The sequence below is a fragment of the Poecile atricapillus genome, chromosome 5, assembly GCF_030490865.1.
Source record: "Poecile atricapillus isolate bPoeAtr1 chromosome 5, bPoeAtr1.hap1, whole genome shotgun sequence".
In the NCBI taxonomy this organism is placed as follows: Eukaryota; Metazoa; Chordata; class Aves; order Passeriformes; family Paridae; genus Poecile; species Poecile atricapillus.
In genome coordinates this window covers 12,409,947-12,427,030 of record NC_081253.1, presented here as the reverse complement: position 1 = coordinate 12,427,030, position 17,084 = coordinate 12,409,947, and the positions used below count along the sequence as shown (strand labels likewise).

The 17,084-nt window shown below is 39.9% G+C and overlaps 1 protein-coding gene across 3 annotated transcripts in view; it reads left to right on the top strand.

The window, feature by feature from the left end:
* Positions 1–6,341: 6,341 nt before the first annotated feature.
* Positions 6,342–17,084, top strand: part of PTPN4 (protein tyrosine phosphatase non-receptor type 4) — a 111,927-nt gene continuing 101,184 nt past the window's right edge. Inside the window, exon 1 of one of the 3 annotated variants that reach the window (XM_058839352.1) lies at positions 6,342–6,545. Coding sequence is in view for 1 of the 3 variants with exons in the window: in XM_058839349.1 (XP_058695332.1) it covers positions 7,413–7,425 (13 nt within the window). In the remaining 2 variants the exon portion in view is untranslated. Of the gene's footprint in view, positions 6,546–6,784; positions 7,426–17,084 lie in introns of those variants that run through there. The other 2 variants (XR_009277707.1, XM_058839349.1) reach the window with 2 other exon arrangements.

Here is a 17,084-nt window from a genome sequence, read left to right as displayed (position 1 = left end):
TCTGTGTGTGGTCCCTTTGGGGCTGAGTAAAGAAGGTGCAGGTAGAGTTGTCGTGTAAGAGCAGTACTGTGCTTTGTTGGTTTCAATGTCCTGAGTCCATAGGGCTGCCAACTCATCCTTTACTGGTATCTCTCCTATTCCCTGGTAACCCAGAAGCCAATTTCGTGTCTGTGAAAGCATCTTTCCAGGGCTCTATTCACCAAATGGCAAATAGTTTGAAAACTTCCACTGGCTCTCTGGTCCTCTTGTCTTTGCTGAAAGTTTCAGATGTCATGTGGTACATTCCATCCATTCTATTTTTAGGATACAAATATTTTTTAAATAAAAAGGAAAACATACACCATATTGCACTCTTGATCTGAATATATTTTTCTGCCCCATTAGAAAATGCATCAAGCTGAATTTTCTGTAAATGTTGATGCTTTTTTTATTATAATTAGTCTGGCTAATTTCTACACTACCAGTCCAAGCTTTCTAAAATTTTTTCTGCTTATGACTACTCAACTTTGTAACCACTCCAGGAAGCCATAAAATAAATATTCTATGAATCAAAAATGCAGAACAGGTTGTACAGTTCCTGGAAGAACTGTACTAGTCAAAAAAATCTGTCTTGGCAATTTTTTTGCAGGGAGGCCAGAATATGGGTGTACCAGGAAGTATTTTGCACATATGTTTTGTTTAGCTGAGTTGCTGCTGTGCCATCTTTGTCTTTTTCTTAAGACAGGCCAAATTTGGCAGTTTTCTGTACAGCACTCTAATTCAATGTCAGAGCAAACCACAACAGTCAATAAACACTCTTTTATTTTTCTCTTCATAGATATTTGTTAAGAACACTTACTTTGGAAACATGTCATGTTATACTGCAATGGAGGAAGACATTTTCAGGACTGAGGCTGCATTTCTGGCTATGTTTTACCAGCAAGGGAAAAGCCCTGCACTGCTGCTGGCTGTTGGCAGACAATGCCAACCTCAAAACCGCAACTGTGAAGCTGTGGCGCAGCAAGAGGTGACACACGGTCTCCTCTGTGTCTCACATGAGTGAGGAATTCAGTGCAAACTTTTATAAAGAAGCCTGGGAAAACTAAAGGAACCAAGCACTACAGTATTTTTTTTAATCCACAGCAGAAAAAAAAATGGGAAGGGGTAACAGAGAGGCCATTTTCTCCTCTCTTCTTCTACATGTATTGGTATTTTTCAAAAGGTTTCCTGATACTCTATTGGAAACAGGCCTGAAATATGAAACTGCCCAGCTGAAAGGGTGAGCCCATTCTAGTGTTTGCCATGTAGATCAAGGAGGCAAAACCAATTCAAGGAACTTCTTTACCAATGTACAGTGTGTTCTGCTTATCTACACAAGCTGCTGTCACCTTAAGAGAATAAAGTGCTGTGGCCTTCACTCAGGGATCTTAGCAACAGAAATGTAAATAGCACTGAGTACAAAACACAGCAACCTGTGCACTCACATCATTCTTATTAGAACCAGTGCTATCTGACTTTCAGCTTTGAAAGAAAACTATCTACTTTCCTGATAGTTACCTACAATTCAGTCAAATACAGGTCAAGGTAAAGTTAGGGAAAAATGAAATAAAGCCTGTGGAGGTGAAACCTTTATGTGTGAGCTGCTCATTTCAAATATTACTGGAATTTTTTTATCACTGTAGAAAGAAATCAATAGTAGAAGTGAAGTAATTCCTCACAAATGGAGCCCACTTTTACTCTCCTTGCTTTTTTGCATGTATCTTTCTCTCCTCCCAAATACTCCAGAAATTTTCTGAAAAGTTGCAAATCCAGAAGGCTTTATTGGCAGTTGTTAGTGCAGGGTTGCTTAATTATGGACTTAGAAAAAAACTATTCTATTTTCAAACATGCAACAGAGCTCAAACCAAAGTTATAGGCCTGCTGCAGAAATTACTGGGTGAGGTTCTTTGGGCTAAGTCAAAATGAAGGTCTAAGTAAACCATCATTTTTGGCTTTGTATCTGTGCAGCTGGTTTGCTGCTAAATTAAGATCACTGGATCTCATCTCAAAATGTTGATTTGATTAAACCCCTTCTAAGGTTCTAAAAAAGTTCATTAGATGTTTCATTGATTTCAATGTTTTGCTAGGATTTCTCAGGTTCAGTCCCCACAGGATATGACAGGAAGCAAGAGGTATGAGGTGGGGATGTCTTTCTGCTGCAGCTGTAATAAAAGAAAGGCTGGCCCGAATCACACCAAAGGTCCAGGTAACCTGGTGCCCTGCAGTTCTCTACAGTGGAAATATAAGGACAGAGCAATTGCAGCTTAATTTCTTCTATTTACCAGTTCAATCTCTGACTATCTAGGATAAGGATAAGGATAGAACTGGAGGCTTTCTCTATTTCTCTGCAAAGCAGCCTGTTTTTCTGTTAATTTGTCTAGGAACTTCTTGCAGCCCTAAGTATTTTTGGCATCTAAAAGATCTCATGATGATGAATTATCCAAATTAAGCAGATGTTGTTTAAATAGTACTTCCTTTTGCTTGTTTTACACTTCCATTTGAAAAAAAAAAATATAGATTTATCATTGTTCTCATAAGAAATGAGTAATTGTTGCCTGTTCACCTTTCCCATGTCAGATTTGATTTTTGATACCTGTATATCTCCCATTTCTCATCTATTTTCTAAATAGTTCCAGAGTAATTGATCTGTCTTGGAAGGTATTCCATCTTTCTGATCAATCTGGTCTCTCTTTTTCATATTTTTTCATCTTTTTCCAATGCTTAAGATGCTACCACGTGTCAAGATGCAATAAGCAGAATTTTGTCTTGTTTAAAGGAAGGAACATGAATCCTGAAGATTTATACAGTAGTTTTTTATTTTATTATTGCATTTTCATTCTCTTCTGTCCTTATCAGTCCTGACTCTCTGAGCAGTGAGAGAACAATTTCAGAAAACTATCCATAATGACTTCAAAATACCTTTGCTGACTGATATGAACTAATTAGAGCCTACTATGTTGCACAAGTAGATATTTTTTTGTTTTCCTTTCATTGACACAAAAAAAATATGCTTCAAAATATTTTTTTACCTGGTTTACTATGGGGTTTTTTTTGCCAGTTTATGCTATTTGACAGACTTTATGGTTCTCCCTTTGGACACAAGGAGAAAATGACAGTATTCCATGAGTGAATGCACAAGTGGACTTCACAAAATCACTCGACTGCAGTGGGTATCTAGAAATTCAACTTTATGATACTTTGATGTGCATTAAAGGCAAAGAAATTTGTCAAAGGCTGGCTTGAGAAAAAAAAAGAACTTTGCAAAATATGATCCAAAACTCTAAGTACTGAGGTCTCCATTATCTTTCAGTTTTAGTGCATTTCTGAGCATTACCTATTACATATATTTATAAAAGAAATACAGCCAGCCTCCAGACTGGATGATACGTGCAACAATCTTATCACAAATTACTATTTTGCAGTATTCCAACAATTAGTACTGTTGAGCCCTATGGCACAAGATATTGCGAGAACTTAAAGAGAAGGTGAGTCCCTGTCCCAAGCAGCAAAATTCCTCTGTCCCCATAGCTTAGGACACTGTTGAACACTCCTGTTCAGTATTTATGTCCACACTATGCACTATGAATATATTAACAGTGAGCCAAAAGCCATGTTCCAGCACAAATTCTCTGCCATTTATGCTGAGCAGAGGCATTTCCCACATGGGATTTGGCCAATTTTAAGGTTGTTCACTGAGTAACGTGTGTATGTTTTAAGGACTTTGCTTAATTAGGAGCTTACTTTATAGAAAATGTATCTTCTAATAAACATACATTATGCTTGATCAAGCTTAGCGTTAAGATTAAGTGCCTTGTCCCTTTTTCACAGCTAAACTCCACCTGTGGTGAGAGTAATTTATCTTGAATTGCTTTAATGCTGTGTTTGAGTAAGTCTTCTTGGCCACATAGCAGTTTGCATGTATTTCAGTGAGAGGTTTAAAATCCCATTCACATTTTTAATATACATTTTTCTCACATAAATTATCACAGCTTGGTTGGCAGGTCTTGCATGAGTAATAAGGTTGTTGGCACAAACACATACCACGGATCTGTTAGGTAAAGGAGAATCTTTTGTTTGCTTCTATATTTACACAAGAGGTTTAACATGTACAAAACAGTTTAAGATACTGGTGTTTTACTAGCAGGACACAGCAAGCCATGAGATAACATATCCTCCCTGAAATGCATCAAAAGGGTACAGATAAATCCCCATATACTGGTTTGGAAATTAAACTTTTGCCATGCAAAATACCTTGGCAAAACACAGCTTTCATTGCTTATATACACAGGCAGACAACAGCCAGAAACTTGCTGTTATATGAAAGAGCCATACTCCTGAAAGAGAATTGAGCTGAATGCACTTTTTACATGAGAAAGGAATGTGCTCTTTCAAGTAAATAACGTCAAAGTGACATTTCAGTTTGCTTTCTCTCTTTCATTCATAATTTTGGGGAGAGATTGGTCAGGGTATAAAATGTGTAACTCAGAATTGTGCAAAGTAAGTTTTTTGCTGAATTCTGCATTGTAAGGTCTGAGCAATATCTGCACTCAAACATTCTGCATTGCAATTTTGCTCCATTGCTGTTGTAAGAGCATGAGCTGGAGAACTTTGTCTCAATGTCTATTTAGTGCAATGTAGGCCTGACCTGAAGTACTCTGCACACGGTGGGAATCTTCCACTGCCTTGATTTAGGGCTTTGAATCAAGTCTTCTGTAAACAACAAAATGCAGAAAAGACAACATATTGCAATGAATTAACTTTGGAATATATATATGATATCTGTATGTCACCAATTTTGTTAGATCAGCAAAACAAATTCCTTTATAGCGTTGCATGGTTACATTTGCCAATATTGTGTACTTCTACAACCATCACATTGAGTGGTTTGGGTTGCTCCTCCATCACACTAAGTTGAAAGTAACATATTAATTATTGCTCTTGTCAGATTGAACATAACTGTATGTTTAACACAAACCACGCACAAGAAAATTATATGAACATGTGAGACAGAATGCGAATCTTAAGTGCAAATGGATTGAAATGTATGTGTGCAATTTGTGACTAAATTCTATACGATCTGAAAGAGAATTATCAGGAAACCAAGACAACCCTGCAGCCGAGGATGCCTTTGATGCACAGAACATATGCCCTGCTCGAGAGGCTGGCAGCAGCTCACAAATGCAGGATGCAGTTGCTGGATGTTTCTACTTGCACCACAATCAGTCTGTCAATGTAACTACAGAGATGTTCAGGAAGAGCTGGAGAACCAGGAATACAATAAGGTATGGCATTACTGATGCTGTGTGTATTATTTTGGGGCTTTATGAAATCATCAGTCTAGGAATTGTTCAATCCAGGGGAATCAATCACATTTCAAGCTTTGTCATCATTTAGACTTTCATTAATAAAATGTAAATCTCAGCAATTTATAACTGTTTTCTACTCTTTATCATTAAGAGGTCTATTATTTTCAAGTCCTCTAGAGATTGTGATCTGAAATTTCGGCTTGCTTGCTTTCCCCAAATTCAGTATTCTCACCCCTGATTCAACTTGTTCCTGAAAGAAATCATGTGGAGTACCCTGTATATTTTAATACTCACTCAGGTAATGGGAGAAGCTACAAGTCCCTGGATTATTTAGTCCATTAACATGGAGGGGGTATGATTACTTTATTAAAAGCAAGTGGGGGAAAACACTGCTAAGAGGGAAGGACTTTGGAAGCAAAAGAACAAAACTGGCACAAGAGCAATTTAGGCTGGAAATATATATAAGGTTTGCAAACATCAAACGAATTGTATTCTAGAAAGCTTCCTAATTAGAAGAGAACATGCAAACTCCTTTAGTATTACTCCACATCTTGCTATGGTTAGGAATTTAATTGTGAAATCCAGTAACTCATTCCCAAACACTGGACTCAGTAATCTTAAGGGTCTTTCCCAGCCTAAATGATTCTATATAGTCTATGTGTCTGTTATTAGGTAAAGAGCTTGTTGTGAGAGGTTGTGTTTTAATAAGTGGACATTAAAGACGTTTTTAACCAAACCCTTTCATACACAGGACAAGTACATCAAAGGACAGGGTTGTGTTAAACCACGTCTTTGAACGCAAACCTTCCCATGGGCCACTTATGAAAATCTTTATGTGGCCAAGAAGCACAATACATCTCACACTCTGGAAAGCTCCGGCAAGGACCTGCAGGCAGTGATGACCCTCCGGGACATTTGCATGATGAGGGTGGGTGGCCATGTGACCAAGGCGGAGGGTTACGACATTAAGACACCCCCACTGCTCCTCTGTGGCTCATTTTTCCCTCCGAACGGAGCGGGTCAGAAGAGCAGCCTGCGGCTCCCACGGGCACAACCTCCTTCAGCAGGACCTCGTCCCACAGGCGGCACAGCAGCGGGACAGCGGCGGGAAACAACCACAGGCAGCGACTGCCGCTGAGGGCCGCGCGCCTCAGCCCCCGGCTACGGGCGCGAGTGACGGCTCAGCTGACCAATCCCTGTTCACTGCCGCCTTCAGCCATGGTAAGCCTCGCCAATCAGACCGCCAGGTGCACTCTTCGGTCCTGTCCCCTCCCCTTTACAGACACACGCTGGACCAATAGAAAGGAGAGCACAGCGCCCGCCCCCCTTCGGCTCTCGCGAGCTCTCGGGGGCCACCTCCCGCCCGCCGCCGGGTGACTGCGCAGCCGCCATGTTGGTTGCTATGCTGCCCGCGTGAGGCGGGCGGGAGGGCGGCGATGAGGGGAGGAGGCTGCAGGTCCTCCCCCCTCCTGCTCCACGGGCGCTCGCTCGCTCGCCGGCAGGGAAGGTGCCTCCGCAGCGCCCCGCCGCTCTACCTCCTCCCGGTCCCCTTTGCCTCCCGGCCGGTGCTGCGTGCTGGGCAGCCGCCGGTCCGTGCGAGGCAGTGCCGCGCCCCGTGAGGGAGAGTCCCGGCCCGTGCGGCCCCTCCGGCCGGTCGCTGTGAGGAGAGGGGGGAAGGAGAGGCCGGAGGGTGGGGGTGTCCTCCGCCTTCCCCCCGGGGCTCCTCCGTCCTCTTCTCCCCCAGCTCTTTTTCCCCCTCCTCCCCCCGCTCCCTCGGCCCAGCCGCTGCAGTACGATGCGGCGCTCGCCGCTGCGGCGGGACGCGAGGCGGCTGCTGTCGCTGATCCCGAGGCTGCGGCTCGGGCGGGCGCTGCTGGCAGACTGAGCGGGGGGCGGCGAGCGGCGCCTCCGCTCCCGGTCTCGATCCCGATCCCGCGGGGGGTGCGGGCGCTGCGCGTGCCCGAGCGTCTGCGGCGCGCGCGCCCGCGGAGGCGGGTTGGGGGTCGCGCGGGGCGGCAGCGGCGCGAGCGCGCACCCCCCGCGCCTCTTCCCTCCGCGCTCCCCGCTCCATCTGGAACCAGGACGTGGATGTTACATGAAGGTAAGGGCGGCCGCCGGAGCGCTCGGGGCTCCGGGCTGGGGGGACGAGGGGTGCTGCGAGGCGCGTCTCTGTGCTGTGACCCCCCCCCCCCCCCGCCGCTCCCCCTCCCGCAACTTCGCGCTCAGGTCGCCGCGGGCGGAGAGCGACTCTGCCCTGAGCCCTTTCGGTGGAGGGGTGGCGTGTGTGTGCGCTCTCCCTCCGGTTCCCTCTCCGAAAAAACAGGAGAGCCGGCTCCCTTCTGTCGAAAGGGATGTGGGGGCTGTGTGGAGCTCGGGGAGGGGGGGGGGGGGCGGGGGGGCGCGTAAACAGCCTCGAGGGGAACGAGCTGCGGGGACAGTTCGGGGTATCTAAAATGCGATGAACTCTGCGGAACGCCTGAAACCGATTTTTATTTTAGCGTGTTTAATAAAAAACTTTGCGATCCTGTGCTTTCTAGGCACATGTGCGCGTTGCCCTGGTTATGGGCAGGGAAAATAGGTTTGAGTGCTGTCGTTGCATTCCTCTGGTACATTTTTAGTGTCTCCCTCGAGCAGAAGGCTTGTATAATCGTTGTGTGTATATGCGACAGAGGCTTTCCGTGTACCTGGTGATGGGTTAACTCGTGCATGCTGTTGCAGCATCGGCTGGAAGAGGCATAACGTCTTTTTCCTTTCAAAAATCTCAAAGAGCGAGTAGCCAAAACTAGATAGCTGCCAGCGTATGTGAAATGTTCCCACCTCTGGTCTGTTCGAAGGATATACATCGTTCGGATGTAAAATACATGTGAATGAACTTCATGCTACTATTTACACCCATCCAGAACTTCAGTGTGGCCAAGCTGTTATAATTTCTTCGACTGTGAGATAGAAAATATCTGTGTGATTTGTGTATTACACAAGTGCTAATGGATCTCATCTGAAGAATAATTGTTAAACTGCAGTGTGCACATACATTTGCTCACCCACGGGGCATTTCTCTTGCCCTGAGTTAAACTCGGAGTTCAGCGGTAAAGGGTTTTGTAAGTGCACATTTGCCTGCTTGTTTTGGCAAATAAATGCTCTGTAATGTTGAGAGCCACCGACGTGTTCACAGGCGTGCAGACGTTGTGTGCTCATCACATTGTAAATGTGCATTGCAGGAATACAGGAATGAGTTACATTAGAATTGGTAAACCCATTTTTTATTAGATATATGTGTGTTGTAGGAAAGTTTTCCAGTTCATTGCTTGAACGTAATATATTCAGTATTATAATCTTATGGATGCCATTTTCTTGACAATGGATTTCTTGCTTCACTGACCTAAAAAGTTGTTTATACATATTGCCATGACTTTGGCTTGCATCATGTTGATAAAATATGATTCTGGGTGATAAGCTTACAAATATATACACGTGTGTCAATGTTTCCCAGGTATAAACTCAGAAATGTCCTGTTGGTCTGATTTTTTTGCTGTAATTTTGTTGTCATTACAGTTTCTTTGTGTTTTTAGATGATGTGTGTGTTTTTAAGTTTAGTTTTTTAAAGTCACATTAAACATTGAAATACAAATGCATTTTCCTCACAAGCAGAAATGTATTAAATAATTTTACCTTTCAGTATGTTTTCTTTATGTTTGAAGTTAAATTTGTTTGGACTCAGATTTACCTATTTAGAGTTTCCTTTGATGGTTACTTCTTCAGCAAAATTGTCCACGGAACGTGTATTGTTTGTTGCCATGCTTTACAATTCTTATGTCTATTAATGTCTAATTTAGATTGTACAGTATTGATTGAACACCCATGCTAAAAATACTTTCAGGGTTGGGTACACTTACACTATAGCAGCAGGAGAGTTCAGCCAATACTGTTTTTCTGTGACTAGAATTAATTAATTATTAGCAGCTATATTTGTAAAGCATGAATAAAACCCAAAATCCTGTAATCTTAGAAGTAATGCTAATGGCTCTGTGGAGTGGATGAGCTCTGTTAATGAGCAGAGTTCATGTAGTACTATTTACATATCACTGCCATTAGCATATTTGAAATATATGGTAAGTTAATAGTCAGGATGCATCATTTTGGCTCAGATCCTGCAGTGGCTCCTGTTTGGGCAGATGGATCCACCTGCACAAAAGTTGCTGCAGGAACGTGGGCTCAAACATTGGTTCAGTAGACATCAGGCCTGTGTTTGTGGCAGGCATTTGCTGTGTGTGAATGTTTGGTTCTGTTTGTGTGATGTCATAGGGGCTTCTGGGCATGCAGAGCTCCAGGGCTGGCAGCCTAATACAACAGTGTGTGACATGATTACTCGGGGATAAAGGGACTTTTAAAAGATTGCTTTCATATTGTAACAGCACTGCTGAAAGGTCCTGAGCAGCATCTGGGGGTTCCATTTCACTGGGTCATTATTTATGGTCGTTACTTTATAAGGATTTTGTTGAGTGTACATGGGAGTTTTGTGCATTGCTTTATGTTCACATAGAGAAAGTGGGATACATGCTTTGCAAACGTGTTCTGGAGAACTGAGGGGAAGTTACACTGGAGGGGAAGGTAGCCAGGATGGGTTAGCCATAAACTCACCTGTATGTGGGAACAAGAATAGCTTGCTTGGGGCAGTTTAGACTTTGGACATAGTCAGTAGGTTGGGTAAATGTCTTCTGAAAATTACGGTGGATTGAATATTCTGTTTTAACTTTTCAACTGGTCAAAATTTAAATTAAAACGAAGAGTAGACACGTGCATGGGATTTTTTTGGTGTTGGAATCAATGTTAAACTATTTTCCTTAAACTGATAATAGCACGTTTCTGTGGTTTGTCTTCTTACTACCAATAATTTGATCCTCTGATTTATCATGATATGCCTTGCTCCTCCCCTTCCCTAGTCTGGGTTTAAGATTGGTACAAGATCATATGAATCCCTTGCCTTCACATCCTGTTTCTGTGTCACCTCACTTCCATTCCCACCAATTAAAAAAATGGTCAAACAAGAGAATCTTTCAGCAGATGGTTGACTGTTCTTTTTTTTTTTTTTCAATACCACACTTTCACTCTGGTGCTGTCACTTTTCATAAAATGGCCACACAAAATTCTCATGGGCATTAATGTCCTCCAACCTAAGTAACTGTAAAAATGGTTTGTGTATGTATATAATATGGAATTATTCATGGGGGAAAAGAAGGAATTGCGAAGGTGGAAGAGCAAAGGGAGGGGAGAATGGTTCGAGCTGGAGACAAAACCCGAGGAGCTCAGCAGTGGGGTGGTAATACAACAGCAGGTCTTTGCTGTCTGGACCAGCTGTTCATATATGCTTGTTTGGGAATAGAGGCTGTTTTTCCTTCAGGACTTTTAATCCAGCGAAGTAGCACAAAAACAATTTTATTTGGCTTTTGAAATCCTTTAATTTCTAAAATTTTGGAGTTCCTTTTAAGTATATACATATATATATATATATATATATAATTATAGTATTATATATGCGAGTACATATTCCAAATCTCCATCTTTATTTTGGAGAATTTCAGGATTATTAGAAAGCTATCACTGTTTGTCATTTACAAAATCAATTACTTCAAGTTTATAGCAGTTAAAGGGTTCACAGAAGTTTTATTGATGTGCTGACATACCAGAATTCAATGTCCAGATGAGTAGGTAAAAAGACTGGTTAACAGCACGCTATGTCTGTACTGGTTGTATGCAGTGTCCCAGTACATGCCACAGAATGTTACAGCTGGTGGTCACAGAGCTTCTCAGCAGATCAGACAAACAACTCGATGAATTCGTCTTTGAAATGTGAGAATTGAACCAGCTTCTCCTTTCTCAGCTTATGTACCTTCAAAAAAAGACTTGGTAGGGTGATGCAATTAGACCTCTCTTGGCACACTACTTTGTCTCACACTGCAATTACTTCTTGGACAAATTTACTGTGACTGTTGGATGATAAATGCAATTCCATTTGTGTGGTTTATGAGATGCTGCCATCTCTACAGTTACATGAGGAAGGGGGAAATGGCTAATATCCATTTAAAAATAAACAGCCTTTTAATTATGAGTATTTATGATCTGTAATGAGGAATGCTCTGGGAAATATTTTCACTGATTGTGGTGTGAAGTGAGCTCTTCATTGCCACTTCACAGTCTTCAGTCTGACCCTAAGATTGATGAGTAAGAAATAGACAATCCACTTCTTCTGACATGTACGTTCTTACACTGTCTGTCTGGGTATTTCTTATCTTTTTCAGGGTAACTAGATTAGAGAATAATAACTGAATTACTCTGCATGACCAAAAGTCCAGATCTTCAAATGACAATCAAATGTAGCGCTACTAGAGATTAACATTTTCATACTTGGATTTTTTATTTATTTATTTATTTATTTATTTATTTATTTAGTAAATTAGAATGGTGTAGATTAGGTTTAAGGAGGATGTATTCAGTTCTCTTATTAGCCTGGGTTTTGGACTTTAAATTAAAAATTTCTAAATATCTCCTAGTCAAAACCTTGTTCTGACTGGTGCTTTTTCATGGGAGATATCAGTCTGAAGGTGTTTGGTAATATGTGTTTTTGCTATTTTGTTTGATAGTGTTAATAAGCTAATTAAAAAAAAAAATGTAAGCTCTTTTCTGGTGTTTGCTAGGAGTAACAATTTTAATTTTTGGTTTTGGTTTTGTGCTGTTAACTGTGCTTGGGTTAAGCAAATGATCCTCATTTTGTGTCCAAAAGGTTATTAAGACAGTTGAGTGTACTTTAGCTTTTCCTGAGTCCTTTGGCCACGTTTTTGTATTTGTGTACCAACATCTCTCTGACCTACAAACCACCCCCTTGCCCAAAAACCCAGCCAAGCAAACCTCCAAAGACTGTTTTGTATCTGCTGCAAAAAACTGCATCCAGAAACAAATTTTATCAGTACTGCTCTGAAACTTGTGTCAGTTATTGAGTTCAATGAAAGTTACATAAGTAGTATTTTCTTAGATGAGAAAACGATTCTCAGTTAAGTAATTTGCTTTTTTTATGGCATAGGTCAGGTTTAAAACCAGAAATTCAAACTGTATCAAACAATGATCAAAATGTATCAAACATGATCATGGATAACTGTCCATGTAAACCAGAGCAGCAGCTGGTAAAAAGAGCCTGCTGTGGCTCCTTTGTCTCGGAGATGAGCTGGCATACTTTGTCTTGGAGAAGATTAACAAGTGAGATTGCTGTGTTTTCTGGTCACAGTGGAAGGTAATATTTGCAAGAGTCTAGCAAATGGATTTGATAACACTGCAAAGCTGTGTTTTTAAAAGGAGAAATTCAAGTGTGACATACCAGAACTTGTGCTCTCTGTGTGTGCCAACAGAGATGCAGTGCTGAACTAACTTCACACTTAGTTCAGGCTTGAATTAGAGCTAGTTGAATAGAGTGGTTAATTCCTGGCCTTCAGGTAGAGAAATTATCACATGGTCAATAAGAGCACATGGAAAATAATACCAGTCAGTGGAAGAACAGTTATTGCTATTAATGCTCTCTGAAGTTCCAGCTTGGCACTGTTTTTTATCTGGGCCATGAGATAATTTCTTGATGGTGCTTTCCCTTATATTTTCCTAAGACATGAAGTTGCAAAACATGTTAATTGTCATTAAAGCTCTTATAACTGATTTGAACAAAAAAATAATCCAAAATGTGATGTATTTTTCTTTGTACAGAAAAAAATGCTTCTCACGTTTTACAATTATGATTCAATGCTTTTGCTTAAAAAAAAGACAATTTAGGAGGAAGAACACATTATAAAACTGGGTTTGTTTTCTTTTCATTAACCTTGTTAGTGAATTCAGAGATTTTCTGGGGAAAAAAGCCTGCAGTCTTCCCATGAAAAATTTGCTTTGGAGAGTTAAAATTAGCATATGTCACTTTGCATTTGTCTGTCTTGATACATGCAACAAGCTGTTAGTGTCATCTGAAAAAGTGAGACATATTTTTGTCTTTTGATGTGTAAATAAGGTTAAAGATGACCAATGCTGATGTCCAGTGATCTGTTGCATTGTAAGTTGTTTTTTCCCGTGCGAATTGTGTGTGTGAACTGCATATACCATGTTTTGTATTGTGTCTAAACTGCTTATAGTCTCAGTACTGTTCTTAAAATGTTTTCCTGAATTTAGAGTGCTCCTATTTAGAAAAGCTTTACTTTTGGAGAACGGATGTATATCAGTTTGTTAGACTTAACAATAAAATTTTATGGAACTTGCCATTTAAGTTTTAAATCTGTGGCCTGTAACCTCCAAACTGTGAGCTGCACTTGAGACTTACTTTGGAAGAGGTTCTTACCTTTTTTTTGGGAGGTAGACTGCAGTTAGGACTGATGCCACAGTTTGTTTTTAGTACTTGAGTGCAAATGAGGCTATGGATGAGTCTTGAGAATCCTAATCTACAAGTAATTCCCCACTTACTATGTTTTAGGCTTGTGTGTTGACTCTTTAAGAAGACAGTGCATCCTGTTAGCTCATCCAAGTGCACCTGCTTTCCATAGACAGATCTGTTTAATATTTGGAAGGATGTAATGTTTCTGAAAAGAAGGTTTTGAAAGACCGAAATGTGTCTGCCTCTAAAACTGAAGGGGTGTATCATCTTTGTCTAAGTTGGGATAGAAAAGAGAGGAAAGAGGAAAAGGACAGCTGCCCTGCAATGATTTTAAAGTGTGTAGAGTTTTGGTAAACAACATAAGGAAAAAGGAAAGGTAAATTATTCTTTTTAATGTCTGAAAATCTCATGATCTGTTGTGACATTTGTGCTGAAATAACCATGGTACACACAACCACACAAGGGAGAAACTGAAATGCAGAAGTAGTATTACAATGGAATAAACAGACCAAATGGTTATATTATGGGGTCTTACCTCCAAATGATTTGAATATTTTTTTTGGCTTACTTGTTTCCTGTGTGCTTAAATAAGACTACTCATTTAGATTCTTCAGTACCAAGGGCTGATACAGTTGCTGCTGGTTGTGGTTCTGTCATCTCAAGTTGACTATACATGCAGCTAGGTGAGGAGGGACAGAACATTAATGGTGGTGAAAGTTACTTACCTTTCTTAACCCTTCACTAAGTAACATTTTGCTTCTCCTTTCATTGTATGATATATTAAAATATACCATGTAATTCAGATTTGTAAACTAATCAGGCTGGAAGTGGCTTGAATTTTTTTAAACCTTCAGATATTCAAATTTGGACTAAGAAAATAATTTTAGAGTTTGTTGTTGGGAAAGCATTATTTTTGCTTTGCTTTCCTGTGTAGTATAATGTGGTTACAATTTTTTGGCAATTTCGCTTAATAGGTTTGCTGTTAATTAAGAGACTTACGGTATTGGTGATACTGTCTCTTCCTTTTTCTCATTGTATAGACTTGAGTATCTTGTTCTACAGTTCCTGGATCTGCTTGGGGAAGTGACCCTGGGAGTGTGTGCCTGGGGAGGGATGCAGTGTGGTGGGGGTTCCCTGGGTTCTTCTGGTAAAGCTGTTTTTGACTTTCCACAATCCGCATGCCTGCAGAAACTCTGGATTATTTGCAAGCTTTGCAATGGTTAAGTAAATTGTATAGAATTGAATAACAGGCATAATAAAGATATTAATTAAAATATCGCTGCTTTCAAACACATCCACTTGAAAGATTGAGAGACATACAGTAAGAAAAAGAGGTGTGAGTAACCACCAAGAATTCCTCAGTAGAGGACTAGAAAATAGATTGAAAATGAACATCTGACAAAAAGTCCTCCAGGAGGAAATTCCTGCAGGAGAACTTCATTCTTGAGATTAATTAAATGAAAGATTAGAAATTCTCTAGATAGCTGTAAGCTATTTAATAAAACTGAAGTAAGCAATTTAAAGACTGGGTTGTAGTTACTAGCAGAGGCATTGCCTCCTTTTAATGATTGTGGTGCTGTCCCCTCCCCAGTTACATATGTTCTCCCGCCTTTTACGGGAAAGCTATATGGGAGCTCATTAATGCTGGATGATTTCTGCAGGATTTTCATAAAAAGCATCTTTCTCTGAGTAAGGGTGATGTAGATAATAATTTCTTTGGCATTGGAAGCACATACACAGTCCTGAGAAAACAGAAATAAAAGTGCTTTGTAGAAATTATACTAATGAAATGTATGTGAGAGAGTAGCTTGAAAGAGAAACCTGATTAACATCTGAAACTTCAGCTCATGTTCAGCCACCTTTGAATAGAACTTATGTTGCCAGTAAAGCTACTTTCTCAAATCTCTGTTTTCTATTTCTAAGTTAGATTGGTGTAAGCATTTTCCAATCCACCTCTTTACAGTCGTTTTTTTTTTTCCTTTGTTTGCCAGACAGATTCATTCTAACTGTTGTGGGAAATGATTGTAGCTGCTCTGGTATCTGCAAAAGCCTTTTTCCACTGAAGACTTTCATATTCATTTGAATGTATTTTGTGTTTTGGGGTGCCATGATAATTGTGTGTGCTCCAGCAGTTGTGTACAATAAGCTGGGATGTGTTATATGACCAGAGATCCATCTCTCATCAGATAGTAGTGCGTGATAGCAAATCATGTCATTGTGTTAGGGACAAAGATGTGTAACTGCAGATTCAAAGAAGTTGCCATAGTTCAGCAGAATGAGTGTGCCATGAGTAATAAGGAAAAATAGGAAAAAAGAAATAATATATGTATTGAGCAGTGCTATAATAATATTTTTAAATTGCTTCAAAATAAGATACTACTTAAGTTGTTGGAGAGCTCTCTTGGTAATATTATTTTAGAAGTGCTCATTACTTCCCATGAGAAAAGAAATGTGGTTTCTGTTAAAATAAAAATGGGCTGATGCGGAAGTTCTGAAGATAAGCTTATTAATGTTATTATTTTTCTGCTGTAAACAGAAAGCTCTATTCTAAAAATCTTCTTTTCAGACTTAAATGTCTCTTGTTAGTACTCAGAAAAACCCACAGTCAAAACTTTTCTTTTGGCAGTGTATAACTATCTTCATTTTGTTAGTGTAATTAACATATATTGTCCACTTTGGATATATCTGTATGCATAGTAAGTAAAATATCATTATATTGGGTGTATAGTGGACAAAAAGATGGAGTGATAGGATTTTAAAATTCTGTAAAATGAAGCTATATTTTACTGTAGATTATATTTGAAGAGTATTGCAAGTTATTTAGAAATAATGTCTGAGAAGCAAATACCAGTGTTTATGCTTCCTCTTCAGGAGTGATGTGGAAATTTATTTTGAATATTGTTTTTGTATTAGACTTATTTTCTATCAAACCATGTCATACATACTTGCACTTCAAAAAATGTTGAAATGTTCTGTTGACTTTTAGAAACTTTTTGGCAATGCAACACTCTCCATTTATTTTGTCCCTTGTTTAACAGTTTTTGTGTGTGTTTTCAAAAGCACTTCCATTCACCATTCAAGGAATTCAATAGAATTCTAATAGGAACTGCACATAAATAACTACAGAAATCAATGCTTCAATTCAGCCAAGAGTTTTTTTGTGACTTCAAAAGCCACAAGAGCATTTATTATTAGAAACATACAATTGACTTTTCTTGTATTATCATTTTGCATAGTGATTTGGTTTTTACCACCACAACAAGATGTTTGACAGTTTCATTTGAAAATGATGTATTTACATTTGGCATTCCAAAACAGTGTAATTTTTATCTTTTTTCTCAAGCTCTATTCGTTTTATTTTGCAT